This window comes from Scatophagus argus, chromosome 8, assembly GCF_020382885.2.
Source record: "Scatophagus argus isolate fScaArg1 chromosome 8, fScaArg1.pri, whole genome shotgun sequence".
NCBI classification, from domain to species: domain Eukaryota; kingdom Metazoa; phylum Chordata; class Actinopteri; family Scatophagidae; genus Scatophagus; species Scatophagus argus.
In genome coordinates this window covers 25,612,403-25,632,891 of record NC_058500.1, presented here as the reverse complement: position 1 = coordinate 25,632,891, position 20,489 = coordinate 25,612,403, and the positions used below count along the sequence as shown (strand labels likewise).

At 40.8% G+C, this 20,489-nt stretch overlaps 1 protein-coding gene across 7 annotated transcripts in view; it reads right to left on the bottom strand.

Annotated features, from left to right (window-relative positions):
* vps13d (vacuolar protein sorting 13 homolog D) overlaps positions 1-20,489 on the bottom strand; it is a 97,144-nt gene that overhangs the window by 62,754 nt on the left and 13,901 nt on the right. For 6 of the 7 annotated variants that reach the window (XM_046398099.1, XM_046398095.1, XM_046398100.1 and 3 more), the window contains exons 14-30: positions 16,890-17,020; positions 16,683-16,737; positions 15,753-15,923; positions 14,571-14,701; positions 14,355-14,487; positions 11,973-14,246; positions 11,673-11,824; positions 9,001-10,056; positions 8,471-8,561; positions 8,217-8,343; positions 7,925-8,105; positions 7,568-7,792; positions 4,436-4,580; positions 3,689-3,899; positions 1,947-2,118; positions 953-1,068; positions 21-245 (exon numbers count right to left, since the gene is read on the bottom strand). In XM_046398099.1, the coding sequence (XP_046254055.1) occupies positions 21-245; positions 953-1,068; positions 1,947-2,118; positions 3,689-3,899; positions 4,436-4,580; positions 7,568-7,792; positions 7,925-8,105; positions 8,217-8,343; positions 8,471-8,561; positions 9,001-10,056; positions 11,673-11,824; positions 11,973-14,246; positions 14,355-14,487; positions 14,571-14,701; positions 15,753-15,923; positions 16,683-16,737; positions 16,890-17,020 (5,596 nt within the window). The remainder of the gene's footprint in view (positions 1-20; positions 246-952; positions 1,069-1,946; positions 2,119-3,688; positions 3,900-4,435; positions 4,581-7,567; positions 7,793-7,924; positions 8,106-8,216; positions 8,344-8,470; positions 8,562-9,000; positions 10,057-11,672; positions 11,825-11,972; positions 14,247-14,354; positions 14,488-14,570; positions 14,702-15,752; positions 15,924-16,682; positions 16,738-16,889; positions 17,021-20,489) is intronic. The other variant, XM_046398097.1, reaches the window with a different exon arrangement.

Here is a 20,489-nt window from a genome sequence, read left to right as displayed (position 1 = left end):
TGAACATTCTCCACTGATACCTATAATGTAGTTCCAACTGCAGTGATGCGTGGTTACTGCCTGCTCTAGAGGGCTGGAGGATGCAGTCGAAGACATTGGGCCTTGTACCGTCACCTGCAGATGTAGTTTTATTCAGGCTAGTGTACCGAGTGTCGTATGCCAGCAGGGAGTGAGACACCAAGTTGACAGACTTGGATCCATTGGAAAAACTCTCAAAGAGCAGCTTGGATTTCATGAAGTCAAATCTTTGCAAGAGAAACACAAACATTATATCAACATCTTTTTATCTTCACTGCAGAAAAATATCTACTTTACAACTCTCAACTATAACGCAACATAGTGACTCAGGACTGCAATTAGTAATAATACACCTAGTGATTCATTTTACAGCTAGTCATTGAAAGGTTCTAGACAGGGATATCAAAACGTTAACGTGATAATTAATTAATGCCGACAAGAATTTTATTGCGCGGTCATTTATATTATCATAATTATTTCAAAAGTTGTTGCTCACTGGCTCTCTAATCGTCGCTCACTTGCTCACAAAAAAAACTGCATTAATGCGCGATAAAATAAAAAATAATTGTCAGCGTTAATTAATTATCGGGTGAACGTGATAATAACGCGCTGACTTGCACAGCCCTAATGCATTAACGCGTTAACATTTTGACAGCCCTAGTTTTAGATGAACTAGCTCCAAACTGTAAGGGATGTTAAGACTACATTTATTTTTTTTCTCTTATACTGTAACTATAATACTGTATTTCTACTTACAAAAATATTCTTATAATTATATAAAGATGTAATACTGTTTTTTGTCCAATGTACTGTACTTGTGCGACCGTTCTGCAGTTCAATACATCAACTGTATTGTATTTATACATTTATATTTATAGATTTAGAATAAAATGGGAAACCTAAATAGCTTGTAAAATGATAAATAAAGGCCAACCTTGCTAATGAGTGATTGGGTTCGGTGTGTTTGGGTGTGTCAAAGAGCTCCAGACTGACATCCATCATGTTCACCGAGAATGACAAGCTAGTGTACACGTCTCCACTTAACACCGTCTGCAGATAGACACATCATTCACAAACTAGAACATATCTTGTAGGGGAGTACAAGTAACAATTACATCATACAATAAACCAAATGATCATTACAAAGCACAGAGGTATAACATACTCTCATACAAATTTAATAAAAATATTATTAAATCTGTTGTAAACTATAACTTTATGAGCACCCATTCTGCACCTTGTTTTAAACAAAACTGGAAATAGCTGTATGATAGCACAGTGCTGGTGAGAATATAACTGTAATGGAGAGGAGACTGTATGCTGTTCAAACTGTAAAATCCTTTGAGACATATTTGTAATTTGTGACATTGGGCTATATAGGTTAAACAGACAGCTTTTATTATTTAAAGCTATTTAAATCATAATCGAGCCTTATCTGTATATAAAGGGTTTTATACAGTGATTAGGCACAACATTAAAACCACTGGCAGGTGAAGTGATTAACATTTCTCACAATGCAGTGATACCACCTCCCAACCCCCACAGTGATGACTCTTCCAGGCTGAACAGTGCACCCCACCACATTTCGACAGCCTGCAGACTCCCCAGATCCCAACCTGATTGAGAACCTGTAGGATGTGCTGAAATAAGCCAAACCCACCCTCCCACCTGGAGGCTCCACCCTCAATGCACAGGATGTAAAAAAGATCCAATATTTGGATGCCAGTCACAACAAAATACCCCCAGGGGTCTTGTGTCTCGTCCCTTGACAGGTCAGAGCTGTTTTAGTTAATGTTGTGACTGATTGTACATCCTTAGTTGGCACTAGTGTGCAAGTCTTGGCAGAAATAGCATTTGCTACAAATATGTTGCAGTCAACTGTTAGTCTGTTGATTGCTTAGTGTACATATGGTTGACTGTTTTCTCACATAAGTACTAGGGTCCTGTAGGTTGTAGGGTCGTAAGAAATCTTCGACAGGTTCTCCCAAGTTGTTCTGCAGCAGCCCTCTGATCAGCTGGTAGTGCACCAGGTCCAGGGAGCAGTGTACTGATGATAGGCTGCCATGGATGGACATGTCAGGTACTGCGTGGCTCAACTCCCTGACAACATTGATGAAAACAAGCATGGGTTTGGATAAATTAGTTTGTAATATGGTCTTCTATTAACAATGGGTACTGTTTTCTTCCAGACAAACTTCTACAGCTAAAAATAAATGGGGTTCAGTCCTCTGCTGAGCAAATGCTGTCCATAAGCCTCCATTACTCAGGTGTAAAAGAGTTACTGCTGTTTGAAACAAGAGGCACTTAAGCATAACCCAATCCACCCTACCTGCATATGTATAGGAATGTACAGTGTGTGACTGGTGGTACTTTATTACATGTTTTTTGACCTTTTGGAATTTTTGTTCACTTCATACCTACCCTACCTAAACGTTTGTTACGTGTTTCATGATGACCCTGATTGTAACCTGCGTCTGTTTACTATCACTCTCTTTAACGTCACAAGTCTGCATAACAACAGCAACAATATTTCCGGACTCTTCCTTCAAAATAAAAGCACTACCTGTACTTCTACATTATATGCCGGAAGAACATAGAATGACTACTTTCAAAAAGTAGGTTACAGTTGTAATAGTTATTTCTTTGGACAATGGGGCGCTCTTGTGACATCAACGTAAAACTTGAAAACTTGTTTTAATATTTTGTTGATCAAAATATCCATCACGTCCTGTTTGCGACACCTGTTGCCGCCAAATAAGTGACTCACCTTGGCCCCCGGTAAGCTAGCAATGGACAAATCAAAGAAGAGAAAAGTTGGAGATGAAAATAGATCGTTTAATGCCTTATGGACAGATTGGTGTGGTTTTACTGCTGACAAAACTGGCTAACCGGTATGCCTAACGTGAGGTGAGAAATTAGCAAACATTCTTTTATCTTATTTCATATATATTTTAGGGCTGTGCAATTTAATGCATAATTATCGCGTATGCGTCAATGCAATAATTAATTAACGCCGAGAATTATTTTATCGCACTGTTGTTTTTTTGATAATAATTATTTTTAATGTCCGTTGCTCACTAAAAAAACTGCGTTAATGCGCGAAAATAATAATTGACAGCATCAATTAATTTAAGCGTTGACTTGTCCAGCCCTAATGTTATAACGCGTTAACGTTGCCACAGCCCTAATATATTTATATATTATTTTATTTGAAAATGTATAAGTGCCAGTGTCTTTTTCTCTCAAAGTACAAAAGAATTAGGTGTTTTGCGCTGTAAAAAAATGGAAAATAAGTTTATTGATTTCATAAAAGTAACATACTATAGTTCTCATATTTATAAAGCATAAGTTTAAGGAAACAGTATGTGGTGTTACTTTCAGTTTAGTGGTCAAATAGGTTTTGTGGCTTGAGTGGGTTTTAATTTGGTGGGAAACGGGCCAAATGGCTCTTTTCACGCTAAAGGTTGCTGACCCCTGGTCTAGCAACACAACTGCTCCATGCTCAACAAGTGTTTTTCTTTCCCTTCTCTCGCATTCCCTTTAGTCAGAGACACCACTATGGCCATAAAAAAAAAATTGGACAAGTGGAAACATAGTCCTAAACGTGATTTCATTGTAAAAAAATCAAAGGACACAACTTTTTCCAATAACAGAACAAGGAAAGTCATACTTGTCAAGGTTGCGTTCAACTTTAAGCTTGAGACGGCAGCAGTTTTTCAGCAGACTGTCTCCAGTGCGACGGACCAAGTATGAAGGAAAGATCAGGTCCGTGGAAGGAGGTTTACCACCACTGTCCCAGAGCTGACAGGGCAGACGTTCTGCAGCAAAAATATCCATCTCCTGCAGGTCCAGGGCAATGCAGTCTAACAGGCACAAGTGGTCTTGTAAGGGGAGAAAAAACAGCAGGTCACACTATTACTTTTTATAAGGATATGCAGTGAAAGAGAAAGGGCATAAATGATAGCGCTACAACAAGTCATAATAAAGGTTCTGGCTTTTATGGAACTTAGACATACATCAGCATAGACTGCATTTTGTCTTGGGTTTATTCTGTGAAGTGAATCTTTCAAGGTGAGCCGAGTGACTCAAGATTCAAGATTCAAGATTCAAGAGTCTTTATTGTCATTATGCAAGCATAACGAAATTTTGTGCAGATTCTCGGCTTAAAAGCACACTTATAGTCAGCAGAAAATTAAAATTGCACACTTAAGAAAAAATATAAAAATATAAAATACAAAATACAAAATGAGGTAATTCAGTGCTGACAAAGAACATTTAACTGCATCGCTATAGGTACAAAGTAAACTTGAAAGCCTCTTGTAATTAGTGAAGTTCACATTTTCAGGTTTGTCAGCTCTATTGACAAGCAGTGCATGCAACTGCACGGCTATCTTTCAAACTATGCAGCAATGCTAACCTAGGCAGTGAAGGCCTTCCTCCTCAGTGGCCCTCCCTGTATCTGGGGCCTGTGGACTGCCAAGAGTTAACCCTGCAGAAGAGGATGTGCTTGAGGGGGAGGTTCCAGGCTTACAGCACCTCTCTGCTGCACTCTGGACACGCTCCTTTTTTTGTTTTAAGACAAAAGAAAGACATTTATTTGCACATATAAGTTATCAAATATATCCCATACACGCAAATGCAAATTATTCTTTTTAAAAGAGGCCAATGCACACAAAACACAAACTAAACAATATACAAAGGGAATTTGATATGGTTTTAAGAAAAACATCAATGATGCCATTCAGTTTACATGCTTTGTTTTACTGTTGGAAAGGCGTTTCCAATCTCTTTTAAAATCATTTTCAACCTAGGCTGCCATTGTCAATTATTTTCATTATTGATTAATCCCCGGATTATTTTCAAGATGAACTAATTATTAATTCAGCCCGTTAATATCAAAAAATTTGAAAATAACTCTTGTCACAAATTCTCAGACCCTAAAGTGATATTTACAAATCATTCATTTTTTTGTCCAACAGTTCAAAATGTAAAGACTTTTCAATTACTATCATAATTGACAAGGAAAAGCATCAAGTCCTTACATTTCAGAAGTTGGAAGCAAATGTTTTCAAGCCAAAATGCAGTATATGACTTAAAGCAGGGATTGTTGAGCCAATTACAGTTCTGATTTGAGCTTCATACCATTCAAACAATATGCAAGTACAAGTCAGTTATTTCTGACAGTCAAAAGATTAAAAAAAACACGCATTGTGGACAAAAACTACTACCAAGATGGCGCCGAGGACGGATGCCCTGGTGTTTTGGTGTGCATATTGTGTGCCCGTGTCAGGGATTCCAACTTCTCCAAGCGGAATCGTCACAAACAACTTTCCAGCAAAACTACAGGTGGAGGTGCCTGTTTTTACATCAACAGTGGCTGGTGTACTGGTGTTTTTTTCAGCACTGTTCTCCTGCTCTGGAGTACTTATTCATACACTGTAAGCCATTTTACTCTCCGTGGGAGCCTGCTTCATTCATTCTGGCTGCTGCTTACATCCCGCTGAGTGCGGACGTGCACGAGGCTCAGCCCGTACTTGCGGATGAGGTACTGTGTGTGGAGCAAACATATCCAGACTCCTTAGTTATTGTCCTTGGTGACTTTAATAAAGGAAATCTGAGCCAAGACCTACCCAAATACAATCAGCTGATCAAATGCCCGACCAGAGAGGAGAACACACTGGATCACTGTTACACCACAATAAGCGGAGCATGATTCCTGCATACAGATAGAGGCTGAAGCTCGCCAAACCTGTGGTGAGTACATCTAAAAAGTGGACCAGCCAGGCTGTGGAGGAGCTTTGTTTCTGTTTGGATTCAACGGACTGGGACGTGTTTAGGGCTGCTACAGTCTTGAGTACACAAACACTGTAACCTCATATATCCAGTACTGTCACGACAGTATTGTGCCAACACACACCAGGGTAAGTTATAACAGTGACAAACCCTGGTTCACAGCTAAACTCAGAGAACTGTGGCTAGAGAAGGAGGCTGCATTTAGAAGTGGCGACAGAGACAGCTACAAAGAGGCCAAGTACAGGTTTAGCAAGGAGGGGTGAAGTGCTAAATCACTGTACTCTGAGAAACTCTGCCTCTGTCTTAGGCAAAACACAAACTACAAGCCTAAAACCCCCCACTCCACTGACGACCTGTGACTATTGATCCCACGGTGGGGAAATTCACTTGTCATTGCAGCTCACAAGAACAGAAAAAGAGTGCAAAAAGCAAAAAGTGTGCAAAAACAGTTACAAAAATATACAGAGGTAATAAATTAACAATTTACAAGTACAGTAAACACAGTACAATATACAGCTGTATACAAGTCCTCATAAGGGAGGAAAAGAGAACTAGACCATTGAATTATATAGTCAAAGAGTTCTACAGCTCTACAGCTATATCAGCTCTACAGTTAGCTGAACATCACCTCTCGCATTTGCAAGGTTTTATAAGTTGGATGTCACATCCTTAAACCTTGCTCATGTTGTCCTCGGCGTGGGCTCCTCAGAAGACTTCACTTCACGTCATACTCACACTTCCCCTTGAGGGGGGGGCTGGTGGCAAGGCTTCAAGATAAGCTTGTATGGCAATACGGGAGTCTCAATATGTTATAGTGAGACATCAAAACGAATGCTATGAAAGAGAACTATAGGTTACTTCCGCAACCCCCAATCCCTGAGTAGCATGAGTGAGATGTCTCACCAGACCACCCTTCTTGTCACTGGGGTGAAGCGAGAAGAGGTGTGCTTGTGACGCTGTGTCTGTCACTTATAAAGAGCAAGGTCCAGATGCTGACGCCATGACTGCCAGCCACTCAGGGCTGGATTAGTGGTACAAATGCTTCTGTGAATACGCAAGGGGTGTATCCCACAGTGAGACATCTCACTCATGCTACTCAGAGAACCCAGTGTTACAGAAGTAACCTTAAGTTTTTCCTCGCCACTGTCGGCAAGTGCTTGCTCATGGGGGTTTTGTTGGGTTTCTCTGTACCAAAAATCAAATTAAAGAGTTTGGTCTAGACCTGCTCTAATTGGAAAGTGTCATGAGACAACTTTTGTTGTGATTTGGTGCTACATACATAAACTGAATTTAAAAAAAAATTAATTAAACTTGAACCGAAACAAATTGGATTAGCTTCAATAATCGAAACCTGGACTTAAATCTTCTCATCTGATGCTCGGTGAAAAAGCTAACAAGGATATTAACCAAAATGTTAGACTGCTTTTGTAAAAGCATCACTCATTTTGTGATGAGTGAAAAAACAGAAACAAGTTCTGGATGCATACTTTACATTCTTCAGTAAACCATCAGGCAATGCTGTATTCAGTGAACCCTTGAAATTCAGATCAAGGGTCAGTCACTAAAATAACAAGATGATGATGATTTTTTTCAATAAAGGAAGCCAGAATAGTATGTAGGTCGCACCAAAAACCAAGTGGCATGGGTAATACCATTATATTCATAATTGAATACAGAGAAATCAGACAAAAGAAGAGTTACACAAAGCACAGTCATTGATCACTCTGCAAATGGATGAACAGGCAGCATGACTCACCAGAGAAGGGAAAAAGGCATGTGCCATGGTGAGTTTCTCTACCTTGTCTTTGAGGGAAAAAGTGCCACGAGCCCCAGCTGGCAGAAAGCAGTTCTGCACTCTCAACTGACCAAGGTTGGCCACAATGACCCTAGGCGAGCGCGAGCTCTCTGGGATGAGGATAACCGGGGCGCCAGCCTCAATATCCAGCAAAACCCTGGAAGCCCTTTGAGGATGATCCCGCACCTGCAGGGAGAGGCAAGAGAAAGACAGCAAAATGAAAAGGGTGACGAAGATCAGAAAAATGCTATTTTAAATATTATTGGATAATATGCAGAGTTAAGTTAGAGTTAACTCTCTCATGCAGGTAGTACTCACAGCTTGGCCCTCCATTGCAGCCCGCTGCCTGCCAAGGACATCCTGTAGCTGGGTGAAATGTTGGATGAAGGCCACCACCTCGGCCTGGAAGCGCTGGGTGTGGACATACTGCACTGAGGCCATCTGCAAGGACACCCTGATGTCACATTCCCGCTCCAGGTATGGATCAGGCTGTCCATATCTGAAATGATCAGAACACAAATGTGACTTAAAAAAAAGATCAATTCTTCCATGTTCTTATTCTTCAGTATCATGCAGAGTAATTATCTGTTGATGATTCTGTGATTTTTACTTGTGGATGTTGAAAATGAGAGCCTCCCCTCCACGGGTGACAAAACGCTCTCTGTAGAGATCACCATGTGGGGTAAGGTCACTTAGGGACAAACTTCTTAAACTGCCTTGTAATGTCAGGTCGCCATCTGCATTATCACACATAATGTGACTACATTAAACTTCAACTTAATTTCAACATAGGTAGGAAAAAACAAATTGATATATGGAAGAGTAGTTTTACATAAATAGAGTGAATATAAGTTTCATACACACCCAGCATTTGTAGATGAGCGGATAACTTGGATACACTAGCCCTGGCAAGCTCATTGAGCTTCTTGTTCAGCACAAGAGACAAAGAATGAACCTAAAAGAAAAAAATACAACTTAAGTCATAAAGCATTCACTTAAGAAATAATTCTTAAAGCTTCACGAAGAGTGACAGAGAGAGGATAAATATTTGAATTATGTATTTTCAAAAAGAACTTATTGCAAAAGTTATTAGCCACCACATTGGGTGTTGTATTACCATACAATAACAATCAGCTGAACACGATCTTGAATGGCTCCGTAAAATAAAGCAGCTATTTCTATCCCTGTTAGTGCAGTGTAGCACAACAGTCTATCCCAGACATGAACCGTAAAATAAATTACAACAATCTTTCAGTCATGCAGGTCAGCGTGGCATAGGAAAAGACATTATTGATTCATATGAATCCATCCAATCCTACTGAACATGAACCTGAAACTACATTATTTAGACTGCAAAACCACTCCACCTAGTCGCACTGGATCTAGTGATTTACCTTAAGGTCAATTTTAGTGTTGACGGTCTCTGTTATCTCCTTCTCACTGATGTCTGGCTCGTATAGAGGATGTCCTAGCACAGGGTCAGGTGACAGAGGGTGCACCTTCACTGCATGATTATTGGCTGTGGAGCCAATACCAAAGAAGTCCAGGATAACTACCCATGTCTGTAGTGTGATCAAAACATCCAGGCAGTTAAAGTCAACATCCACACTTCTTCCCACGCTGCCAAAGCGTGTTTTGAACTCGGGATGGTTCTGGTCTACCAGTAGCACATTGATATGAACTAATGAATCATCAAAGTCCGGAGATGGCTGAGGGAATAGGGTATGGTGAGTGGGAGAGGGCGGTGGAGTGCTAGGACAGTCTGGGTCCCTCTTGGATTTGCGACTACTAGCTGAAGGGGTGCCGAGATGCCTCTGATAGAGCTGGAAGACATTCTGGGCCTCCTCCATGTGGGCAGGCAGTGACCGTGGCATGTCTGGATACAGGGCATTGGATGCTGATGGACAGCTTTGCGAAAGGTACTCCTTTGGATTGAAGGTGGAGGGCTTGGGAGCTCCACGAGACACCATCAAATGCTTGTACTTAGACTCAGGGTTCTGCTCCAAGAGATCCTCCATGAGCAGAGAGCGCAGAGCCAGCTGGACTGCCAGTAGGTGAGGGTGGTCTTTGGTAAAGTCTCCCTCTAGATCCTGGAAGCGCAGACTGACTAAGCCCTGAGAGCCCTGGGTCAGGTCAGCAGTGAGCTGAACCTGCAATTCTGCCACATGTAAGGTGACTTTGATCTGAGTGAATGAGGGAGAGTGAGGAGCAGGTTTGGGAGACTGTAGAGGCAAAGGAGAGGAAAGAGACGAATGGGAGAAACTTATATGGGGAGGGTCCCTTGCAAAAAGCCCTCCCTGGGGGTCAGGAAAGCGGTGAGGTCTGGTGATGGAAGGAGTTGGTGGTGGGGGTGTGGGCGGTTGACTGGGCGTGACATGTTGCTCTTCAATCAGGGATAAGTTGTCCAGTGTCTGGAGGACTTGTTCATACACAGGCTTGCACAGGAACACCTATCACCAAAGTGTCAAATATTGATACAATTAATAACCAATCAGAAACCCCATATCAAACATTTGAACACTGAAGGTCCCTGCACAGGCACACCAATGTTTTCACTTATACTGACTTGTAAGACCTCCACTCAAGTTGAAGATACCAAAGCACACAGACACTTGGATTATGCTTGACAAACTGTATGGAACCTCTTTGTGTTTTTGGTTATTTTTAGACACTTCAAAACAGGTTCCTCAGCTTCAGGCCCTGTGGAGCTGTAGAACTCTTTTGTTTCCTAAGAAATTTCACCAGAATTTCCAATGGCACATGGGTAGATAAACAGGCATACATAAGACCAAATCTTCATTTTTTGGGTGAATTGTTCCTTTATAATCAGTCCTAGTTTAACACTAAGAAACTAATAGCTGAATGAGGACAAGTGATTGAGGACATGTCAGTCAAGCTCATGTAATGCTGAGATGATGTCTAGAGAGTCAAAATAATTAAAATTACCATTTTAATTATTATCACTACCAGTTGGATCAAAGATTCTGTTCTAAGTTGAAGGTGAAAATCTGCCACAATTGGTGGGTGTATTGCTGAGGACCAAAGAAAGTGCAGTGTCAGGAATGCACAAGTTGTGTAAACACATAGGGACTTTGTGGTACATTCAGGTGCATGGATTTTGATAATTCTAAACCAGGGTTAACTTCATGTTATGAAGTTAATGTTAGCTAGATACATATCTTTAAATAACAATGCCTGCCTGTCCTTCCATCAGGAATGATAACTATAAAGATGACGGAGTGAGCATCCACACTGATAAATGACAACTTCATTAGACAGTGACACCAAGTATGTGGCATGCTCCAGCTTTATCAGCAGCTTAATGGTAGGTAAATGAATATTTATGACCTGTTGCTGCTGTATGTTGTGCAGAGAAATGTAAAGATAATCACAAAATTCTTTAAACATAAGTTACATAAATCCAACACTGTTAGAGTTGCTGTCTTTTGAAAACAAATTTCATTTATACTTTTGTATGAGTCAGCATCAATTTAATGGCATTCTGGCGATTAAATCAGTTAGAATTAAACAAACTTGAGAAACTTTATCAGTGCCAATGAGTGTTTGGCAGTAAAATTTAATTTTCATGTGTAATCTACAGCCTAATATTATGTGAGCTACATGCTTATATAAAGGTGTAATGTATATCACAATAGCCAAGACTGAGTGATGAGAGTTTCCCATCTAAAAAACAGACCACATTACAAAGAGGTTAGCTACAGCTAGAAACCATGTTTACAAAGACTATACAGACAGATTTTAATTGGCTATCAGTGTTTTTATCGTTCAACAAATCACTGAAAGTGATTCCAACCAATTGTATGAATGGAAATAGTGCTGTGGGTTAGCTACTTTATGAACCATTATAGTAAACCTATAGCTGTCTCTATATTTAGTTACTGGTCCTACTGGGGACTAGTCTTTGTCTAGTCTTAGTCTTTGTAATAAGTTGGCCACAATATAAACACCATTAGTATTTGAGACGTGACTGCTATTTGCATGCCGGCTTCTATTTAATATTCATAGCAGATAATGTTTAGATAAAATTTAAACATAAAATTTATACCTGAACCGGGTTGACAAATTTGCCCTCAACTCTTAGCAGCCCTGTGCTCTTGTAGGTCTCTTCTGTGGTGAGGAAGGTAAACTGGGTGTCTTCATCACTGGGAACTTTCTCCAGGGTGAACTGTATTGTGGTGTCTTTCAATATATGGAAGGCTGATGAAGAAAATAAATTATGTGTGAGCATATAATGTATCTTTGCATTATATACTGTAAATTACCAAGTACATAGAATTAAGCATTCAAAATATACCAAAATCCTAAAATGTAATGTAATGTAGGAGAAAAAAAACAGCATTCTTACCTTTACCGTGGCTGAGGGATTCAAAGAAGTCATGACGTGTGAACTGCGGTTCATCTTGACTGATGCTCCCATTGTGGGATGGTGACATGCTGCCAGGGGTATCCCCTTTAGGTGCTCTCTTCAAAACCAAATGGCTCATGTTGAGTGAATACAGTCGAATATCCTTCACCAACACCTGCAACAGTTCTCCTTCAGAGTCTTGTCCAGTAATAAAATTGTAGATTCTTATGCTTCCCAAATGACCCACCAATAGCTCAGGGTGTCCAGGTTTACGGGGAATGGACACAACTGGTGATTCAATGCTGATGTTAAGGGTCAGCTTGACCAAGAATGTGTCTACAGTGGATTCGGGTTCCTCCATAGGAAGATTATCCTCTTCCTCAAATGGATAAGCCCAGCTTTGACTCTGAGTTCGAGTCCTCCGTGAGGGAGTCTCAAAGAGTGAAACCATACCGCTGTACTCTGCTGTCTTAGTGGCTAGAACTGTTGACACTTTGGAGGCAGCACTTTTCAGCATAGAGCGGAAATTGTCTTCCACCTCATTGGCAGACAAACTCAGCTCCTTCAGGAACTTGGCTGAGTGGTTATAGTGCAAGGATGCCATTTGAAGTTGCAAAGAACACTCCCCATGGGATTTCTCCATGAGGCGAAAATTTAAAGCTTCTGAGTGAGAATTTTGTGTACCAGCAAGAAACATTAAACCACCATGAGTAGAGGAGCTGTCCTCAACACTGCCAATGCTGACCACAAACTGGCTCCGGCCTCCTTCTTGGGTCAGGTCAATCAACTGCATGGACCCAAGCGAACCGTTGATGTCCAAGCGATTCCCCATGGACACGTTGACCTTGGTGCCAGTGATGCTGGCAGTGGCAATCTTCAACCCTTTCTTTTCTGCACCCAGGACAGTGCCACTGGACACGGTGCGAAGGAGAAGCAGGTTGAGGCGGTGGATCTCAACAGTCAGCTCTTTGTTCTGGTCACAGGTGGTTTTATATGGCTCTTCCCCTTCCTCGCTGCCAGGTTGCTGTGCATGTTGTTGCACTGAAGATGTCCAGGTGCTATGTTCTTTGGGGAAAGATTTCTGGAGAAACTTAAGTAGCTCCACCATGGTCTCAGGGTTGAGAATTATGTCCAAATTATTGACTTGCATGCTTGTCACCTGAAGGGAGCTGTCCAGGTTCATGGAGGGGCACGCTGAGCTCACAAACTGGTACTCAAGCTTAATCAGGGCTTCCTGGTCTTTCAGAAATGAACTGAAGGGGGAAGGTTTTTCCATGGGCATACTAGAGGATGACTCAGTATAGTGGCCCTGATGCTGGGGAGACCTGTCTTCGGATGACAGAGGAGATGAAGGCTTGCTCTCTCTGAGGCTGCCTGTGGGAATGTCAAAACTGAGATGCTTATGAGAAGCCACAAGGAGGTCAAAGTCTGAGCCATAGGTCTGCAAGGTGTCCACCAGGAGAAGACCATGGACAGTCAGAGAGACTTCAGCATCATATGGCCGTTTGACAAAATGAGCATTTGTCCCAAATACCTTGAGAACAGATATGTAGTGGCCATCACTCTCTACACCAAGCTGCATGTAGTTAATGTTGAATTCAGCTAGAAGTAGACGGGATTCCACTAACACTTCCCGTGTGTGCTGCTCTAAAGTCGTCACACTCTGTGTTAGGTTCTTGGCTGAACCATGCAGATTCCAGGAACTGTCCTCCCTCTGAAAGATCTTGTCATGGCGGAGGGTAAGGGGGTCAGGAGACATTATATTTGGGCCTCTCTCTTGGCTTTTGTCCCCCTCACTTACAGATGAATTGCTAAGCCTAGCCAAACAACTCCTCAGGGCAGTCATCTTCTCAAGGTTGATATGAACCTTGAGATCTGGTAGGGCTCCTGACAGAACTGCCCCAGGGAGCTGGGGGTCTGACGTGTAGCGCAGTCTCTGCTCAAGCTGCAGCAGGACATTAAACTTCTCCACAACATGAGTAGGCCCTACCTCACTCTCTTGAAGATGTTTCCAGTTGTCCTTACAGCGACCAACCATTATCTGCAGGTCCTTAAAGGACAAGGAGTATTTCTCATAAAGCTTTCTGCTGTAAGCCTGCGCGTTTTCAGGGTATCTCATGTTGGAAAGTTCCGAGCTTCTGGGCTGTTCTTTCAAAGGCGTGTCTAGTTCAGGTGAGGGAGATTCTGGCGGGGTGGCAAGGGGTGTCTGGTACTCATCATCGCTCATGTCTTCCCTCTCAGGTTGAGGGGCTTTTGAGCTGGCCTTGGTCTCATCTTCAAGGAAAATGAATATCAAAAGCTATTAGCTATGTTAGAAAGATAATTAGGTCCAGGAATGAATATATTCTTTTAATTTTATAGTAAAATGGTTGATTGGTTTACCTTGAGAGTTTGTGAGGAAAATTCTGCCTAAATCGACTACAACTAGCATTGGGTCCTCTGACTGGAAGTCATCTGGGAAAATCACCTGGGGTGCACAAATGTCTAGTTTCACAGTCCAACGTTTACTGTTTTCCTACAAAACACAAACATCGGTGGTATTCAGAAATTATTCAATTGATAATCATTTCATGTTACCATCTAGTGAATCTGTCTTACAATAAACTCTCCCACAAGCAGCTGATCAATGGTTTGTCGGATCTCTGCCTTAGTTTGCATCTTCAGCTTATTGTATTGCCTCCTGGCAGCCTCTGCCACTCTCAGCTCCAACTCTGACTGATAGCCAAAACCTGGACATTAATGAAACATGTTTAAAATACAATAATCTGCAAAAGCATCGTAAGTAAACGAGGAAATTATACTAGTACTATGCAGCCTAAAATAACTTAGAAGGTGAATGCCTGGAGTGATAAAACAAGTCAAGTCAATAATAAAAGTCAAATCACAACAAATGTTTCTCACGGCATTTTCATATACAGCATTTGTACAATAACATGCAGTGGCAAAAGCCACTTCATCAACAGCTAAAGGAAAAGCACTCAACAGAAAGTTTTGTAATTTCACTTAGATATAAACTGCAAAGACCACAAATAACAAATAAATCCTGTGTCAAAAACATGACAGAATAGCAACAGGAACAGCATGGAGTGAGAAAACAAATGCAGCTGGTTAGGAAAATTGTTCATTGAAAAGGACAGATAGGCACAGCATTAAAACGAAGGGTACAGATACACTGACTATGTGAGACTAACCCACCAGTATGGCAGTTCAGGGCTTATTACAATGAAAGCCACTTTACTCAACAACTGGACTCATCTCTAATATTTTTTGTCTGTATGAACCTTAATAGGTACAACAAGATGGTAATGGTTACCATCTTCACATTAAAAGTTTCACATCTAGGAAACACAGTCCATCAACCTTTACTGCATTTGAGCACCAAGCATCAAAGGCAAATCACTGTCTTTGCCAATCCCCTTTGACCCCCTCCTTTCCTCACCAAAGAAACAGAGAGTTGAAAGCGGAGAGTAAAAAAATTATAAGTCCAAAAAACACTGAAACTGACATTGAAAAACAAAAATAAAAAAAAACAAAATCAACACAAATATCAAAAATTTTTTGTCTGTGCTTTATTTTTCAGTGAATCTTCTTCAGTTTCAAATATTTAAATACAAATGTTTCAATGCCAGTGTTTTCTATGTCAAATTTATTTGCCAGAATTCTGTCATTGTTCTGCCCCCCCATAGAAACTAAACATCCTGTGAGTAAATGCAATTCCTGAGTATTTGGGTAAAATGTAAAACTTCACCAAAAAAAAGGACAGCATATTTAAGTACTTACCCGAAGTATGAACTCTTCCTTTATAGAAGAACTCAGTAACTTTTTTGATTGCTTGTGGGTTATAGATGATGTTCAATGGACTGGTGCTCACTTCCAGTCTTCTCTCAAATTTACTCCTCACGGGGTTACGCTCATAAATCATCTCAAACACTGGCAATGAAGAATCGCACTCTGACAACAGAAAAAGAAAAACAAAACAAACATGATATCTGTTAGAGGAAAAACATTTTAGTGAAAGCTGGTGAGAGTGTGGCGTGCTGCTACTCATAAAGCATCCAAAATTTGATTGTTTCCACATCAATAGTATAGAGAGTGACCACATCTCTCTGGTTGGACTAGTATTTTGTAAACAGACTGTCAAACAGCCAAAAGTTCTGTGAACGCCACGTAGAGGCATTGTCATTACAACAAACAATGTGAAAATTTTGGACTTCCTCCTCCACATCAAGGATTTGAATCATCAGTCCCCATTTCAAAACCATGTCAGTCAAAGGTGATGACAATTAAGGGCACTTAAAGAGTCAGCTCAGTGAGCTTGCCATTGATTTTCAATCTATCTAAAGGCCTGCTGTATCGAATTTTTATCATCTTAACCGTCGCTTGGTTGAACAGAGAATTCTTCATAAAATTAAACAGGAATTTCCATCCAATAGAATCAAAAGCCTTTTCAGCATCTGAACTTGTCAGCATAGCCTGTATTTTGTATTTATTTATATGTCTTGTCATTTATAAAAAACTTCTTCTGTTATCATGAGTCTAACAAGACAGAACAAACAGTTTGGTCCATATTGATGGACATGTTTTCAAGCAATGAAGTAAACTACTTGCTTGGAATGAAGTAAACTACTTGCCTTAGTAAAAATGGTTTCACAGCCTTTTTATTTCTTCCACAATTCAATCAATTGTCATAACATAAAACAAATATCTTACCAGGGATGCTGCTGGACTGGCCAGATGGCTTGTTTATGGCAACAACAAATTTGTCCTACAAGAGAGGACAGACATTAAAAGCTAATACAACATTCAGTTGGAAATAATATAAATAATAATTATGTGCTTGAAAAACTGCAGTTCTCTTCTTCAAAAATTTTCTTCACATCATGAACTCACTGGTCACCTCTTTCCATCACTGCTTACCATTTTGGGAGACACCAGGACAGGAAAGATTGTGCCCTGAGTAGTCAAGTCTCTCAGGAACAAGCCACCCAGTTTAACAGACAGCAGGGAGGACTCGGAGCGAGGAAGAGACTCCAAAATGACCTTCACTCCTGTGGAAACGAAGTCAAACTAAATCAAATGGAGGCAGCAGTACACAGACTCTGTATATTGTAGTTAACTGTCTGTCCTATCTGTCCTATGGAACAAACTACCCCAATAAAAGGTTTTATCCATACCCACATGCAATGGTCTATGCACTTAAAATGTTTAAATAATACCAAACACATAGTGATAAAAATAGTATATAGTCTATTCTTCAACAATACAAAAACTACATATTTAGCCCTTAATTCTTAAATACAGTTAGGTATATACATCCATATCCATATGTATATACATCTATATATACTATATATATATATATATATATGTACGAGTCAAAAGTTTGGACACACCTTCTCATTCTGTTTTTTCTTGATCTTTACTACTTTCTACATTGTAGATACATACTGAAGACATCAAATATATGAAACAGGATATATGGAATTATGTAGCAATGGAAAAAAATGTTAAATAACTCTAAATATGTTTTATATTTTAGATTGCTCAAAGTATCCACCATTTGCTTATTTGACAGCGCTGCAAACCCTTGGCCTTCTCTTAATGAGCTTCATGATGTAGTCACCTGAAATGGTTTTCACTTCACAGGTGTGCCTTGTCAGGGTTAATCTGTGGAATATCTTGCCTTCTTAATGGGGTTGGGACTATCAGCTGTGTTTTGCAGAGATCAGGTTGGTACACAGCTGACAGCTCTATTTGACAACTGTTAGAATTCATATTATAGCAAGAACCAATCAGCTAAATAAAGAGAAACAACAGCCTATCATTATTTTAAGAACTGAAGGCCAGTCAGCCCACAAAATTGCAAAAACTTTAAAGTGTCCCCAAGTGCAGTCGTAAAAACCATCCAGCGCTATGACGAAAATGGCTCACATGGGGACCACCCCAGGAAAGGAGGACCAAGTTTATCTGAGTCACCAGCCTCAGATATCACAAGTTAACAGCACCTCAGATTAGAGCCCAGATAAATGCCACAGAGAGTTCTAGTAGCAGACACATCTCTACATCAACTGTTCAAAGGAGACTGCGCAAATCAGGCCTTTATGGTCAAATAGCTGCTAAGAAACCACTGCTAAGGAAATGCAACTAGCAGAAGAGATTTATTTGGGCCAAGAAGCACAAGGAATGGACATTAGACCAGTGGAAATCTGTGCTTCGGTCTGATGAGCCCAAATTTGAGACCTCTGGTTCCACCCGCCGTGTCTTTGTGCGACGCAGAAAAGGGGAAGGTATGCTCTCTACATGCATGGTTCCCACCAAGAAGCATGGAGGAGGAGGCATGATGGTGTAGGGGTGCTTTGCTGGTGACACTGTTGGGGATTTATTCAAAATTGAAGGCACACTGAACCAGCATGGCTACCACAGCGTCCTGCAGCGACATGCCATCCCATCCAGTTTGCATTTAGTTGGACAATCATTTGTTTTTCAACAGGACAATGACCTCAAACACACCTCCAGGCTGTGTAGGGGCTATTTGACCAAAAAGGAGAGTGATGGAGTGCTGCGCCAGATGACCTGGCCTCCACAGTCACCTGACCTAAACCCAATCGAGGTGGTTTGGGATGAGATGGTTTGAGATGAGATGGGCCGCAGAGTGAAGGCAAAAGAGCCAACAAGTGCTTAGCATCTCTGGGAACTCCTTCAAGACTGTGGGAAAACCATTTTGAAGCTCATCGTGAGAATGTCAAGAGTGTGCAAAGCAGTAACCAAAGCAAATGGTGGCTATTTTGAAGAATCTAAAATGTAAAACATGTTTTGAGTAATTTCACACTTTTCTGCTACATAAGTCCATATGTGTTCATTCATAGCTCTGATGCCTTCAGTGAGAATCTGCAAAGTAAATGTCATGAATGTCATGAAATGTCATTGGTCATAAAATATGTTCTGATCTTCATCTAAGTCACATCACTAGACAAACACAGCCTGTTTAAACTAATACCGCACAAAAAATTCTAAGTTTTCATGTTTTTATTGAACACAACATGTAAACATTCACAGTGCAGGGAGGAAAAAGTATGTGAACCTTTGGATTTAATAACTAGTTGACCCTCCTTTAGCAGCAATAACCTTAACCAAACGTTTCCTGTAGTTGCAGATCAGACCTGCACAATTTGGACCATTCCTCTGTACAAAACTGTTTCAGTTCAGCAATATTCTTGGGATGTCTGGTGTGAATCGCTCTCCTGAGGTCAAGCCACAGCATCTCAATCGGGTTGAAGTCAGTACTCTGACTGGGCCACTCCAGAAGGTGTATTTTCTTCCTTTGAAGCCATTCTGTTGTTGATTTTCTTCTGTGCTTTAGGTCATTGTCCTGTTGCATCACCCATCCTCTGTTGAGCTTCAGTTAGCGGATAGATGGTCTTAAGTTTTCCTGCAAAATGTCTTGATAAACTTGGGAATTCATTTTTCCGTCAATGACAGCAATCCGTCCAGGCCCCGAGGCAGCAAAGCAGCCCCAAACCATGATGCCCCCTCCACCATGTTTCACAGTTGGGATGAGGTTTTGATGCTGGTGTGCTGTGCCTTTTTTTCTCCACACATAGCGTTGAGTGTTCGTTCCAAACAACTCAATTTAGGTTTCATCTGTCCGCAAAATATTTTGCTAGTAGTGCTGTGGAACATCCAGGTACTCTTTTGCAAACTTTAAACATGCAGCAATGTGTTTTTTGGACAGCAATGGTTTCCTCTGTGGTGTCCTCCCATGAACTCCATTCTTGTTTAATGTTTTACTTATTGTAGATCTGTCAACAATAATGTTAGCATGTGCCAGAGATTTCTGTAAGTCTTTAGCTGACACTCTAGGATTCTTCTTCACCTCATTGAGCATTCTGCGCTGTGCTCTCACAGTCATCTTTACAGGACAACCACACCTAGGGAGAGTAGCAACAGTGCTGAACTTTCTCCATCTGTAGACAGTCTGTCTTACCGTGGACACATGGACATCAGGGCTTTACTTTTCAGATACTTTTGTAACCCTTTCCAGCTTTATGCAAGTCAACAATTCTAGATCGTAGATCTTCTGAGAGCTCTATTGTGCGAGGCATGGTTCACATCAGGCAATGCCACTTGAGAACAGCAAACTGGTGTGTGTTTTTTATAGGGCAGGGCAGCTTTAACCAACACATCCAATCTCATCACATTGACTGGACTCCAGGTTGGCTGACTCCTGGCTCCAATTAGCTCTTGGAGAAGTCATTAGCCTAGGAGTTCACATACTTTTTCCACCCTGCGCTATGAATATTTACATGTTGTGTTCAACTTTTGTGTTCAAAAAATTGTGTGGTATTAGTTTAAGCAGACTGTTTGTCTAGTGATGTGACTTAGATGAAGATCAGAACATATTTTATGACCAATTTATGCAGAAATCCAAGTAATTCCAAAGGGTTCACATACTTTTTCTTGCAAATGTACATACATTTATATTTATACAAACACACACACGTATATATATTGTTTACG